The 12183-nt window shown below is 44.8% G+C and overlaps 1 protein-coding gene across 1 annotated transcript in view; it reads right to left on the bottom strand.

The window, feature by feature from the left end:
* Positions 1–118: 118 nt before the first annotated feature.
* ERBB4 (erb-b2 receptor tyrosine kinase 4) overlaps positions 119–12183 on the bottom strand; it is a 530390-nt gene continuing 518325 nt past the window's right edge. The window contains exons 31-33 of the mRNA XM_017747097.1: positions 3847–3894; positions 2708–2999; positions 119–787 (exon numbers count right to left, since the gene is read on the bottom strand). Of these exons, the coding sequence (XP_017602586.1) occupies positions 351–787; positions 2708–2999; positions 3847–3894 (777 nt within the window). The 3' untranslated portion in view covers positions 119–350. The remainder of the gene's footprint in view (positions 788–2707; positions 3000–3846; positions 3895–12183) is intronic.

Here is a 12183-nt window from a genome sequence, read left to right as displayed (position 1 = left end):
AGCTCGACAGCAGCACTGCCACTGGCCTTTCCTGGTACCAACTGACTTCTCTGGACATCCAACCCCCTGCATCTGCGGAAAGTGGGAAAGGCCAGGTTGTACATGCCTTCTTTCAGTCTCTTTCCTTCCTTCCTTCCTGGTTCCAAACCCAATCTGCAACCAACTCCGAAACATCCTTTCACTTAGAAGTATCAAAAAATGAGTGAACTGGCAAGAAGAGGAAGCTCATGGGAGAAAGAGAGGGAGGGAGGGAGGGAGGACGGACAACGGCAAGGAGAAAGGGAGAGCAAGAGAGTAAGAGTGAGGCAGCTACAAGGGGTTGCCTTTCTACTTCTGTGAGAGCACAGCCACTACACCACGGTATTCCGGTGTCTGTAGGGCGGCGGGGGCAGCACAGTGCCAGGCTTCAGGGAGAACTCAGAGAGGTATTCAGGATTCTCTGCCACTATGGGCCGGATCCGTCCATTCTGTTTGTAAAAGTATTTTGTGCTGTACTCTTGCAGGTAGTCCGGGTGCTGGAGGGTGCTCCGTGGGGGCAGGCTGTGGTTCCAGTAGTCTGGGTTGTCAAAGGCCTTCTTGGCTTTCTCCGGCAAATTGTTCTTCAGGTACTCGGTATTTTCCAAGGTGTTGGCGAAAGTGTTGAGGTACAATGGCTCGTTCACGTACTCGTCCTCTGCTTTGGGCTGCCCATTGGGAGCGTTGTGGTACTCTGGGTTGTCCACAGCTTGGAGATCTCCATTCTTTCGTCGGGAAACAAATGGGTTCTCTTCCACTGGGTTTAGGTAATCTAAGGAAAGATAAAAAATAAGTCAGCCAGGAGTGGTAGTAATCCGTCCATGTAGCATCACGTGACCAGAAGCAGCACTTGGACTAGAGCACCCTCCACCTCAGCCATTGCTAGAACTCCAGATGGGATCAGGAGCCAACTATGTTGAACACACACTTGTGAAAAATGAAGTACTTACAAGCTAAACAGACAATATGGGTTAAAAGAGATACCTTGGAAGACTGATTTACCAAACACACTGGCCAACTAAACTACAGCTCTTACTGAGCCATAGCCTGTGTGCTGCCCTGGACTTCATCTCACTGTATGATCTACAGAGCCAAACATGCTGCCCGACTCCTGCCTCTGCAACCTTGGACCTATTAGCACACCCTCTGCTCTGCAGTCCTTCCATCCACAAAACTCTACAGGAATCTTAGTTAAGCCTCTCTGCACAAAGCCTATCCCCAAGGGCTAACTTTTAAGACAGCTTCATTTCTAACAGAACAATTTGCCTGATTAAAAACCTTCCGTCCCTGAAGGACAAAGGGCCTTGAAGCATTATGAAAAAAAAAGTTATACAAATGAGCCCTGGAAAGGGAACAAGAGAGCCTTAGATCAGCTGCAAAACGGGACTTGGAGCAGGTTGCAGTTGCCTCAAATCACTTGCTGTGGATTAACACCCCATTTCCAGCAGCATGGTGCTGCTCAAGGGCTCTGCACACACCTCACAGAGTCCTGGTGCAAGGAAAAAGGCCCTGCCTGCTGTCATGGGATCATCTGGTTTTACCCAGAATGAGGCCAGAACTATTAAAGGTAAAAGTTCAAGACTCAGTGAACACCTTTGAACCTGCAGCTAAGATGTCACTGAATATGAGCTGAATAGTGGGAACATTTTTTTTCAGTGATGACAGCCAAGCAGTGCTTTGATTTGAACCCTGCAGCTGGCAGGGAACACACAGCGTGTGGCCACACCATGACAACCCTGTGTCTGTGCCCAGGCAGTCAGGAAGGAGCTGCTTTCTCCTGAGCTGCTACTGCCACATCCCCGAGGGCTCAGGTGGCTCCTGCAGAACTCTGAGGATCTCCAGGGTGCACCTGTGTGGGCACATACATGTGGGCTCACACTGAAAGGAACTCACTGCAAGGGAGACTCCCACAACTGCTACTGCCATGGGTCATGCCCAAGGTCTCCCACCATTCCTCTGTCATGCAACACAAAGGACAAGTGGCTTAGCAAACACAGTAGTGACTTGTCATTTACATTTGCATTTATTAATTTCTTTACAGCTAATGCAAAGCTTTGGATGCAAATTAATAATGACACATCCCCTTACATCTAAATGACTGCTATCATTACTTAAAGAGGAAGAAATGAATGAGGGCAAACTGGGAAGTGCAGCATGCTGAGCTGGCACAGATTTAGGCGATCTTCCCCTTGCAGTGATGCTCTCTTTAAAGCACATCTTGTTCTTTCAATCCTAGACTTCTCTTGGGTATAAAATGCCAGCTGTGTGTATCAGTTCTGTGGTAGGTTCAACATGACATTTACCAAGCACAATGCCAAGAATAAGAAGATCAATAAACAAAGCAAAGTTGGGACTATGGCTGGCCGAAGATAGATCCTTTCCTTGGAAATAACTGAAGATTTGTGTTTGGATAAGAATGGGACTTGGCTTTTTTTCATTCCACTTGTTATTTCTCAAAAAAAAAGGGGGGGAACTACCAGCTTTGACATACCGGCACATTTGAGCATTTCAAAGTAGAAAGTTAAGGAGAGAAAACCAAATCCCCATGTAAAGGAGTATTAACCTAGTCAGAATGCTTCAACCTTGATGGGTAACTAAATAAAGCCATTTTTGATGAAAAGCTGCTGATGTACAAAGAGAAAAAATGCAGCCAGGCTAGACCAGGAGCCTCTCTGGAAAGCCAGTATTTTACCTGTTTTAGGTTTGTCTCGCATCGGTGTCATGTACCCATCCTCATCCAGCTCTCCCCGCACGACCCGCTCGGGAATGAAGACGGTGGGGTCAGCGCTGTACCTCTGGGTGCTGCTGTCCTCTTTTGCCAGGGTTGCCACCTGTTTCCGCAGCGTGCCATTGCAGCAAGTGTCTTCAAAGATCTCTGCTGTGGCCCCTTGAGCAGCTGAGGCTTCTGGAATGATGCAGCCCGGAGCCCTGTACGGCATCGGCACCTCCGCAGTGTAGCCACCATCCCGGTACACAAACTGGTTCTGTTGGAAGGAAGAACACAGCATGGGAAAGGAGGATCTTGAGGGGAGAAGCTTCAACAGCAAGTCATCGCTGTGCCTCCTGTGCCTGCCCTGCCACGCTGGGCAGGGGAAGCCCTGCCCATCCTGAGCTTCCAGGCTTTGGTGTCGACCCACAAAGCATCCATCTGCCCAGTGGTGCTCAGTGGGGATAGAAATGGGGCAGGAAAACTTGTCTCCTACTAGGGATGTGGAGGCTGGACACACACAGCTGCAAGAGGTGAACGTGGTATTTCCTCTTCTATTACTCTGGCAACCTCCCCTGATTTCTGACCACACCCCTTAAACCTCATGTTTGGGAAATCTCCTGCTGACTGGGGATAGAGGCCACTATCACCTCTGTTTATTCCTGGGGTGATACTTTTAGTGTGTCCCGTGGTGAGAATCATGGGGTCACCCACACCATGTGTAATTCCATCAGGAAGTGCATTTCAGGCTGGTGAACTGTGTATTCGCACCTCAACTCAGTGGTTCAACTCAACCTACCATTCTGCTTGTCAGCACGGGCATGCAAGGAAATTTCAAAATCATGACCTACAGATAGGAAGGAAAGATGTATAGATTCATTCAAGCCTTTTTCCTAAATGCTTTTTCAAGAAAAGTTGTCAGAATTTTGGGTGTGGGTCCTTCGAGTTTGCACACGAATCCAGGCTGAGTCTGGAGATCTTAACTATTTGATTCCTTATATACACACATCATTACCTGTTTGCCTTTGGGTCATTTATGCAGGAAAAAGGAGTTTGAAACAGAAAAAAAGTAGTGAAGAAAGGAGGAAAGCCTGAAGGATGAAGGCTGAATGTGAAATACTTACTCCTGACATAGGGGTGTAGGCAGGAGGAGGGCTGTGTCCAATTTCACTCTAATAGGAAAGAAAAATGGGTGATGGATACGTAACAAGAGGTCACACGAATGAAACAAGTCACATGAGCTGTATGAGCTAATTGGGAGAAACAGGCACATCAGTCAGATTTCCTAACTGGACCCAAAATTCAAAGAATTCAATCAGGGCAAATGCCTCATCCCCAACAACAAGCTGTGTGTCTCACCAGTGTTAAACAGAGCCACTGATCTCACTTGGGCTCCCTGTGAGTGAAGGCCGTAACAGAAGAGGGAACATAAGACACTTTACCAGATGTTACCTTTTAAAGGGAACACACACCAACACACACTGGATACACACTTTGCAGCAAGCCTCCAACTTCACAGGCTTGTGCAAGAGGATTGTTTGGGATAATCAGGAAGGTCCCTTTATAATCAGGGAACACCTTGAAAACCAGAGATGCTGTGATTGCCTCCGAACCCCTCCGGATTTACAGTCCACTTGTAATGACACATGGGCAATGACAGGTTACAACGCAGCATGTGTTAGACAAATGGATAAAAAACATCTCCTGAGCCTGCCAGATGCTACTTTAAAGCCCTGCTGATGGCTCTGAGACACTGCACTGCAGGAAATTTAGCCTGCCTTGCCCTCTGATTTCGTATTTACTTGAATTCAGGCCAGCTTTCCATCTACTCTGAAAAGATGGAGGAGACTGAAGATAGGAATGGAGTAAACTATGGTCCATGGAGTGTGGTAAAGTTTTAGGCAAACTCATGGTTACATGCAGGATCCAGAGAAGGAATATAAAGTGGTGACTAGAGAGAAACAACTCTCCCAACAGTGAGGAATCCAAAGCTCTGTTGGGAATCATCTACCCTCCTTTTAAAGCTCCCAGCTTCCTTCCCCACATCTGCAAGCTATGACACTGGTGAGAGAGTTTCCTGCTTTTGTCTTCCCAGGTGGCTGCAGCCCCCCAGCCTGCAGGAGTGGAAGGAGCTGTGGCAATGCTGTGCTATCACTGTGTGGCAGGACACAGTGTTTGGCTGCTGTCCAGGGTTACAGGCCCTAAACCAGGGACTGTCACCACTCCTTTTCTATCCCGTGCCACACCGGGATGTATCACACCCCTTTCATTTACATCTCCCTGTTCCACACAGGCACTCCCATGAACTTCCAAGGTTGGTTCATTGATTCTGGATGAAAAAGGGCTGAGCTGTCTTTGAAGTACTTTCAGTTCAGACATCTTTCAGTGATGTCTTGAAGACAACTTAGAAAAGCAAGTCTTTTGCCAATAGGCTTGACTTCAGCACACAGGGCTATACCCCTCTGCCAGTAAATGTTTAGAAGATTAGCAGCTTAAAAAAGTACTGTTCTAGGATGGCCACATTATGCATCTGTGGGTTCTGCTCCACCCTCAGCACAAAAGGCTAAACCCCCCATCCTATCTTTAGCTCTTCTTGGCTGTGACTCTAAATACATACTCTGCAACTATAACAACACAGTAACAGGCCCTCTTAGCACAGCCCTGTCCCAAGATGTCAGGAGACAATGGACTGGCATTAATGCGTTTATTGCTATTTTTGCTGACAAGACACTTTCCAGGCAGTGGCCTGCCAACTAAGATCACTATAATTGTGTCTTTTCATGCCTCCCCATTAGCACTGTACTAAACATATCTGTCTTGCAACACCCCTTACCATAGAACCTTACACATGACTCTTCTCCACCACTGGTGTCTGCACATTTTTTTACTTCTTTACTGTTTTTCCCCAGGAGTTGATACCCTGTGGCCACTGTTCCATTGAAACAGGAGGCAAAGAAAACAGCCGTGGTGCCATTTAGTGGGCTTCAAAATTTAATATAATTAAGTGTCCTTAAATTGACTGGTAATTGCAACGTGAGGTCATAATTTTGTAGGCATCCAAGATTACCCTCCGACAACTCTTATTGATCAGGACATGAATCACACTGTGAGGACAAAATATATTTGAATTTTACCAGGTAAAACTTAAATAGCTTGTTTTGTATGTGAAATTCAATTTACTTTGTTGATTTTTTTTGGGGGGGGAGGGTTGTTGTTTTTGCATCTTAAATACTATCTTGAAAAAATTAGAGGGTGTTCCTTTACTGAAAAGCTCTAGAATTTTGGGGTTCGATCCTGAAACTCTTGCCTCAATTATCATCTCTGTCTTTTTGAGATAGACAGACCTTAGCAGTTGGTTGCTCGAAAACCTCACTACATAAGCCAACTTAAGAAGTCTCAGCTTGTATACTGGAAAAAAAAAATCAATACTGGCTCCCTTTTGATGGTGTAATGTGTGTTATATCCATTAGTTGTGGAGTGCACACGTCCACTGACAGGGGAACTCATCACACTCCAGAAGGAGCCTCACTTTTTTAACAGCCCATGAGCAGCCCTCCTCAGAAATGCCCAAGATTTCATTCGGTTCATGATTGAATTTTAGGCAAAAACATGACAATGGGGAGAAAGGATAAAACACAAGAAAATGTCTCCTACAGCCTTTTCCCAAGGCCCTCTGGTATGAAATACCAGTGACACATCAGCTGTTAGGACAGCTAATGTTTGTGTAAAATAAGCCTTGATCAAGGAGTGGTAAATAACATTTCCATGAATATTGGCTTGTGTTACTGCTTTCTATTCATTAATTTCATTTTCCAATTCCTTGCTTCTAAAATGTCCCAAATGTAAATATCTCCTCCTTTATATCAGGGACATAATATTTTCTGGCTGCATCTTAAACTGTAATGAAAGCAAAGCCTTGCTGGGTCCTGCCACTCATATTTGTGTAGCTCTGTGAATAGGCCTCTGCCTTGTCTCTTCTAACTTGGGTCTAGTGTCGTGCCCTGAGCCTGGCACCCAGGGCTGTGCTTCTCCTGCTGCCCATGGCACAGCTCATCCCACTCCAGCTGAGCACTGCTGCCTTCATGGCTGCACCCAGAGCACATTTCATGGAAGAAATGCTGGAGGCATGCTGCTGTGGGATTATGAGTGGTACAGAGCTGCCACCACATAGAAAATAAGCAACACTTTCTTTACAGCCTGAGCTGGTACCTCCATGTTTTGCTGCCAGCACAGACTCCCCAGAGCCCCCTTGCTGCTGCCGAGTTGGTTTTCCTTACCACCCACAGAAATGTTGATAGGGTTGCACAATCATTGCTGTTTCTTGCTCTTAAACAGCCTCCTAAGCTCATGAGACTGAAAGCTTTTTCTCTACTAAAGACAAGGCTTTGCCAGCATGAATATACACACACATTTGAACCCACTCTGATACTGCTCAAACTGCGTAAAACCCAAACTCCGTCTTCCTCTCCTTCTGCTCTCGTACACAAAAAGCACCAAACAGAGAGCAGGAGTAAAACACTCCTGCCTTCTCACTGGGATGCTGCTCCCAAGTCCTGCTTGGTTCATGCCTCAGGCAACCCAATGGTTACCTGTTTTGAGCAAGCTCTGGCAACACACTTCTTTGTACCAGTTCATCAGTCCTGGGCTATGTGCCCCCAGAAACAAGTCACTCTCGGCCTTTCCCTAGAAACTGTTTACCTAATTTCAAACCAAGGGAGTATCCAGGCATGAGTCACTAAACCAAAGCATCATAAGATATGAGATCTTACTGAAAGCACCAAAATTTCAGCAGTTCTCCAGGAAGGACAGCTGATTTATGTGAGTGGATCTGAATCATGTTTGTGATGGTCTGGCGGGGCTGCAGGCAGAGCACACAACACAGAGTGTACCACCAGCCCCCAAGCAAACTCCAGCTACATTCCAAGGGAGCAGCCTGGTATTTACAACTGATCTGAACTGAAATTCTAATAGGAAAGACCGTTCCAGGAGAACAGCCACATCTGCTTGGCTGCAGTCCTGCTTCCACAGAATTTGCAGATTACTCTGCCCTGCTCCAGACAGCAAACATTTCCGAGATGAAAATCAAAGGAAAAAACACGCACCATGAGATTGCTGTGCAATGCTCAACAGAAATGGAATGCTGTTTGTATAGTAATTGCTAGAAGGCTTTTCAGACCTCTGGGCGTTTCTGGTCCCAGCCCCTGCTCAGAGAAGAGCCATATAGGCGGGGGGTGGTCTCTTCCACCAGGCAGCAACTGACAGAACAAGAGGACACTGTCTCAAGCTGTGTCAAGGTATAGGTTGGATATTAGGAAAAAGTTTTTCACAGAAAGAATAATAAAGTACTGGAATGGTCTACCCAGGGAGGTGGTAGAGTCACCATCTCTGGATGTGTTTAAAAAAGACTGGACATGGCACTTGGTGCCATAGTCTAGTTGAGGTGTTAGGACATGGGTTGGACTCGAAGATCTTGGAGGTCTCTTCCAACCTTGTTATTCTGTGATCCTGTGATATAAAAAGAAAGGATTAGACACCTTCCTGGGCTGTTAAGGTTCAAGCATATCCGTCCCTACAGCTCACAGCACCTGACACAAGTCTGGCATTCCTTGGCCATAAGGTTCCACTGGGGATCGAGGAATCTTTATGGGAAATGATGACAGCCCAGCCCCTTTTCCAGCAGTACCTTTTCTCAGAATGTGTCACATGTTTTAACTTAAATATTGATCACAAGTATAAAAACAATGTAAGCATCAGTCTGTGTGAAGTGTTTGTTTCAGTCTCCAACAACTGCTTCTTCTACAATCGAGACACAAACCAAGCAGCTTAGATCAGCGAGGGAAAAAATAAATAGAAGAAACAATGAGTAAGTCTTTTTCTACACCTAAGTTTTTTCTGGTTGCTGTTTGCTAGAGGACAGGTGAGATTTGCAGGCAGCCTGAGCTTTAACTCAGTTCCCATAGGCTGCCTGTGTCAGCTGGATATGCCACCCCATGTCCTGGCAGAATGGTGGGTTTTTAAGACATCCCTGAACCTGTCCAAAGTCAGTATGGATGTTTCACTGGCCCCCTGGGTTCAGGTCAGTACTGACCAACATCTTAGCTTCAGAAAATTCATTACCACTTTCTCTTGCATAATATTCTCTCGTAACAACTGTCTGTTTTCATACTCATTAACTTTTTTAGAGCAGTCCATATGCAATGGGATACCCAAACTGCCTTCTAGGAGTAATTTAGTCTGGACTGTGAACAGTAAATGGCATATATCACAAAAAACCCATGCCTAATAATCTTGGCATAGTGCTATAGGAAACAACATACTCATACACTGCACAGAGTATTTCTTGTGCTGTTACTGGAAAATACCAGGTATAAACCATGTATTTTCAATCTAACACTTCACCAAGTAGAGAAGTCAAAGATGACAAGACCACCAATGAAAATAATCTCTAAAGAGATGCATAATTTGGGCACAAAATTCAGTATCCAGGTACACTTACAGGGAAAGGTAGGTGAAATGCTTTTCTGTAGCCTCCCCTCTTTGAACCTGATAGCTGGGCTGGAAATAAAAGCATTCTCCTGCTGTATGGCACCAAAGGCTTGGAAACCCACCTGTTCTCTGGATCTCAGAAACCTTCATCCTTCCTACCTTCAGAGGGGCTGGCAAACGGATTTCAGCTGGCACGATATACACTTTGATCTAAGCATGACACAAGAATGAAAATGCAAGGATTCCCTTTGCCTGTTACCTTGTGCTAATGCAACTTAGTGTTAAACAGAGAGCAGAGCAGGAAGAGAGACAGCTGGCATTGCCTATCTTTTCCTTTCAATCTCCTTGACTCCCCCATCCTTCCTGTCACCCATGAATAGCTTTCTGTCATTCTCTTTTTTAATACACTCTCCAAGACACTTTACAGTAAATGGCACCTTTTAACACTGAGCCAATTCCCCACAATTTGAAAGGGACGAGGTACCATTTCCCACCTGTTCTAACAATTCCCTGTGGGACAGAGGGGTCAGCACTGCTCCTGCTCCTGTGCTGTCCAAAACACAGGAGCAGCAGCATCTCTTTTTCTGTACAAACCTCAAGCTTCAAATCCCGAAACAGGGAAAGGATGGAGAATAGGGCCAAACCCACAACACACCCATGATTTGTGATTGTGACATGGAAGAAAAAAAAAAAAAAAAAAAAAAAAAGAGCACAAAAGAAAGTTGATGAGCAATCCTGGGAGCAGCAGCCCCCTCCTATGTGCATGCTGCACTGCCATCTTCCCCAGCCTGTTTTATACAGTAATCAAAGGATATTCTGAGCCTCTCAAAATGCCATCAACCCTCATTGAGAATGAAATAGAGCACATCTCCATCGAAGCCTTTACTGCAGTAATCATTGCCGCATGCTGGCCTGAACAGGGAGCTCTTACAGACAAAGATGGGTTTTAAAAATAAAATAAAAAAGCCTTCCTAAAATCTGAATAGAAACTTGATGATAATCTCCCAATTTTATTATGCAAGGGGGAAAAGAAACCCATAATTGTGCACTCTTGGTCTCTTATAGCAAAGAATAGGCTTCTTGATGAAATGCTGAGTTGATTTAGAGCAGGGCTGAGGTTCTGGTGGCAATAAATGTCTAAAAGAACTAACCATCCAGCTGATTTGGATAAAATAATCATTTTTCAACATTCTAAATCTACACTTCATCTGTGCCTCCTCCCACTTCTCCCAACTGCATCTTTTGGAGAGTCTTTTTATAGCCTTGAAAATTATTTTCCCCTCCCCTCCCGCAGCATTCAACAAGAAAGACAAGACTCTTTACTCTGGCTAACAAAGGGCGTTTTTTAGGCTGTGTTGGCATTTAGCTCCATTGCATCTATGTTTAGAAGGTACAGTATTTAGTATTTATTTTACAGGATGCTCCATAGACCTCCTGCCACCCAGGAGTCCTTCCAAAGCATTATCCCAGGAATCCCACTGCCCTGGGACACTGAGCACTCTCCCAGCTTGGGGGCCAGACAGGTGTTTAAGGGGCAATTCCCTGCAGCTCCACCTGGTGCACTTCCAAATCATGCTCCCTTGTATTTTTCAGGTGCTTTTATTATTTTAAGAAAACCACAAATAGTGTTCCTCACAAATGGGTATTTTCCACTAACAATTTCTGCTTCACATCTCATCACAGAAGGAAAATTTTCTCCCAGCTCTCATAATTATTTCCTGACTCTCGGTCCACTTTTCCATCTACTGAATTATGTAGAGTTGTTTAGCTTGCTGTTTTCCAAGAATGCCTCATCAGTGCAGTGTAAAAATATTTATTACTTACTCTTTTTATGTCTATTGACTTTTTCTTTTCAGGAGAAAAAAGAAAACGGATCAGCTGTGAGCTCTCTTTACTGTTAACACAGCCAGCAGCTATTCGTGGATTAAGCAGGTGCTGCCTGATTTTAAACCAGTTTATATTAAAGCTCAATGAATTTACATGCCACACATCAAGGATGGAAGCAATGTACAGCTACCGTCTCTCCCACCAATTCCACCAAGCTTGCAGAAAGTACTGTGAGGTGGTGATTTTGTTATTATACCCGTATTACAGTTTGTAGAAGCCAAAATGCCATCCAACACTTCGGGAAAGTCTCTAACTCTTTATGCCTGACTCTAAAGCTGTATGTCTGGATGCAGAAGCCTGAATGTGACAGAAAATAGCTAATGCAGTATAAAAGCCCTGTTTTAAGGCACTTCCCTGCAAAATCATAAGGCAATTTGACAAGTTGATCCTGATAATCAGTTCAGGCTGAGAAGGGTTTACTCCTTGAGAGATATCACTGATTTCAGCCAGCCTGGCTGCAAAGCAAGAAACTAATTGCCATAAAGCACTTTCAAAGAATTCTCTGTGAAGACCCAGGACTCATCTATTCCATTTGAGTCCTCCATAGGAATTGTCTTCCTTTTTTCTCTGGCAAACCTAGCACATTTTTAAAAGGTGTTTAAATACACCTATTCTAGACACATGTATTTTGTAAGAAACTTTTCTTTTTTATGTAACATATTAAGACCAAAATAATTTTTCATGTAACATATTTTATATTGTATTTTTGAATGTTTATTCTCACTACTTCTTCACCCTGAGCAATGAAATTAGGCTGACTAGTATCAGTCTGGGTTTACCTCCTGCTTTTCCTTGTGTCATGGTTTAGTATAGTTTGGGTTTTTAGTAAAGAGGCCATCAGCCACGGAAGTGGTTCTCTTGCAGAGAGGTGCTTACAGCTTCCTCTATGACCTGACAGAACCTATCAACTGGCTAGTTTGAATATTGGCAACTTTTTAAGCCACTTAAGAAGGTTGACACACCTCTGTGATCCACATTTAAGAACGAACAAACCCCAGGAAAGCTCTCTTGTCTTCCGGCTTTCGGACAGGTAGCGGGGCAGAGGGGGCCTGCAGGTGGCCCGGCGGGGCTGGGCTGGGCTGGGCCTT

The sequence above is a fragment of the Corvus brachyrhynchos genome, unplaced genomic scaffold (genome assembly GCF_000691975.1).
Source record: "Corvus brachyrhynchos isolate BGI_N302 unplaced genomic scaffold, ASM69197v1 scaffold671, whole genome shotgun sequence".
Taxonomy (NCBI): domain Eukaryota; kingdom Metazoa; phylum Chordata; class Aves; order Passeriformes; family Corvidae; genus Corvus; species Corvus brachyrhynchos.
This window is presented reverse-complemented; position numbering and strand designations above follow the sequence as displayed.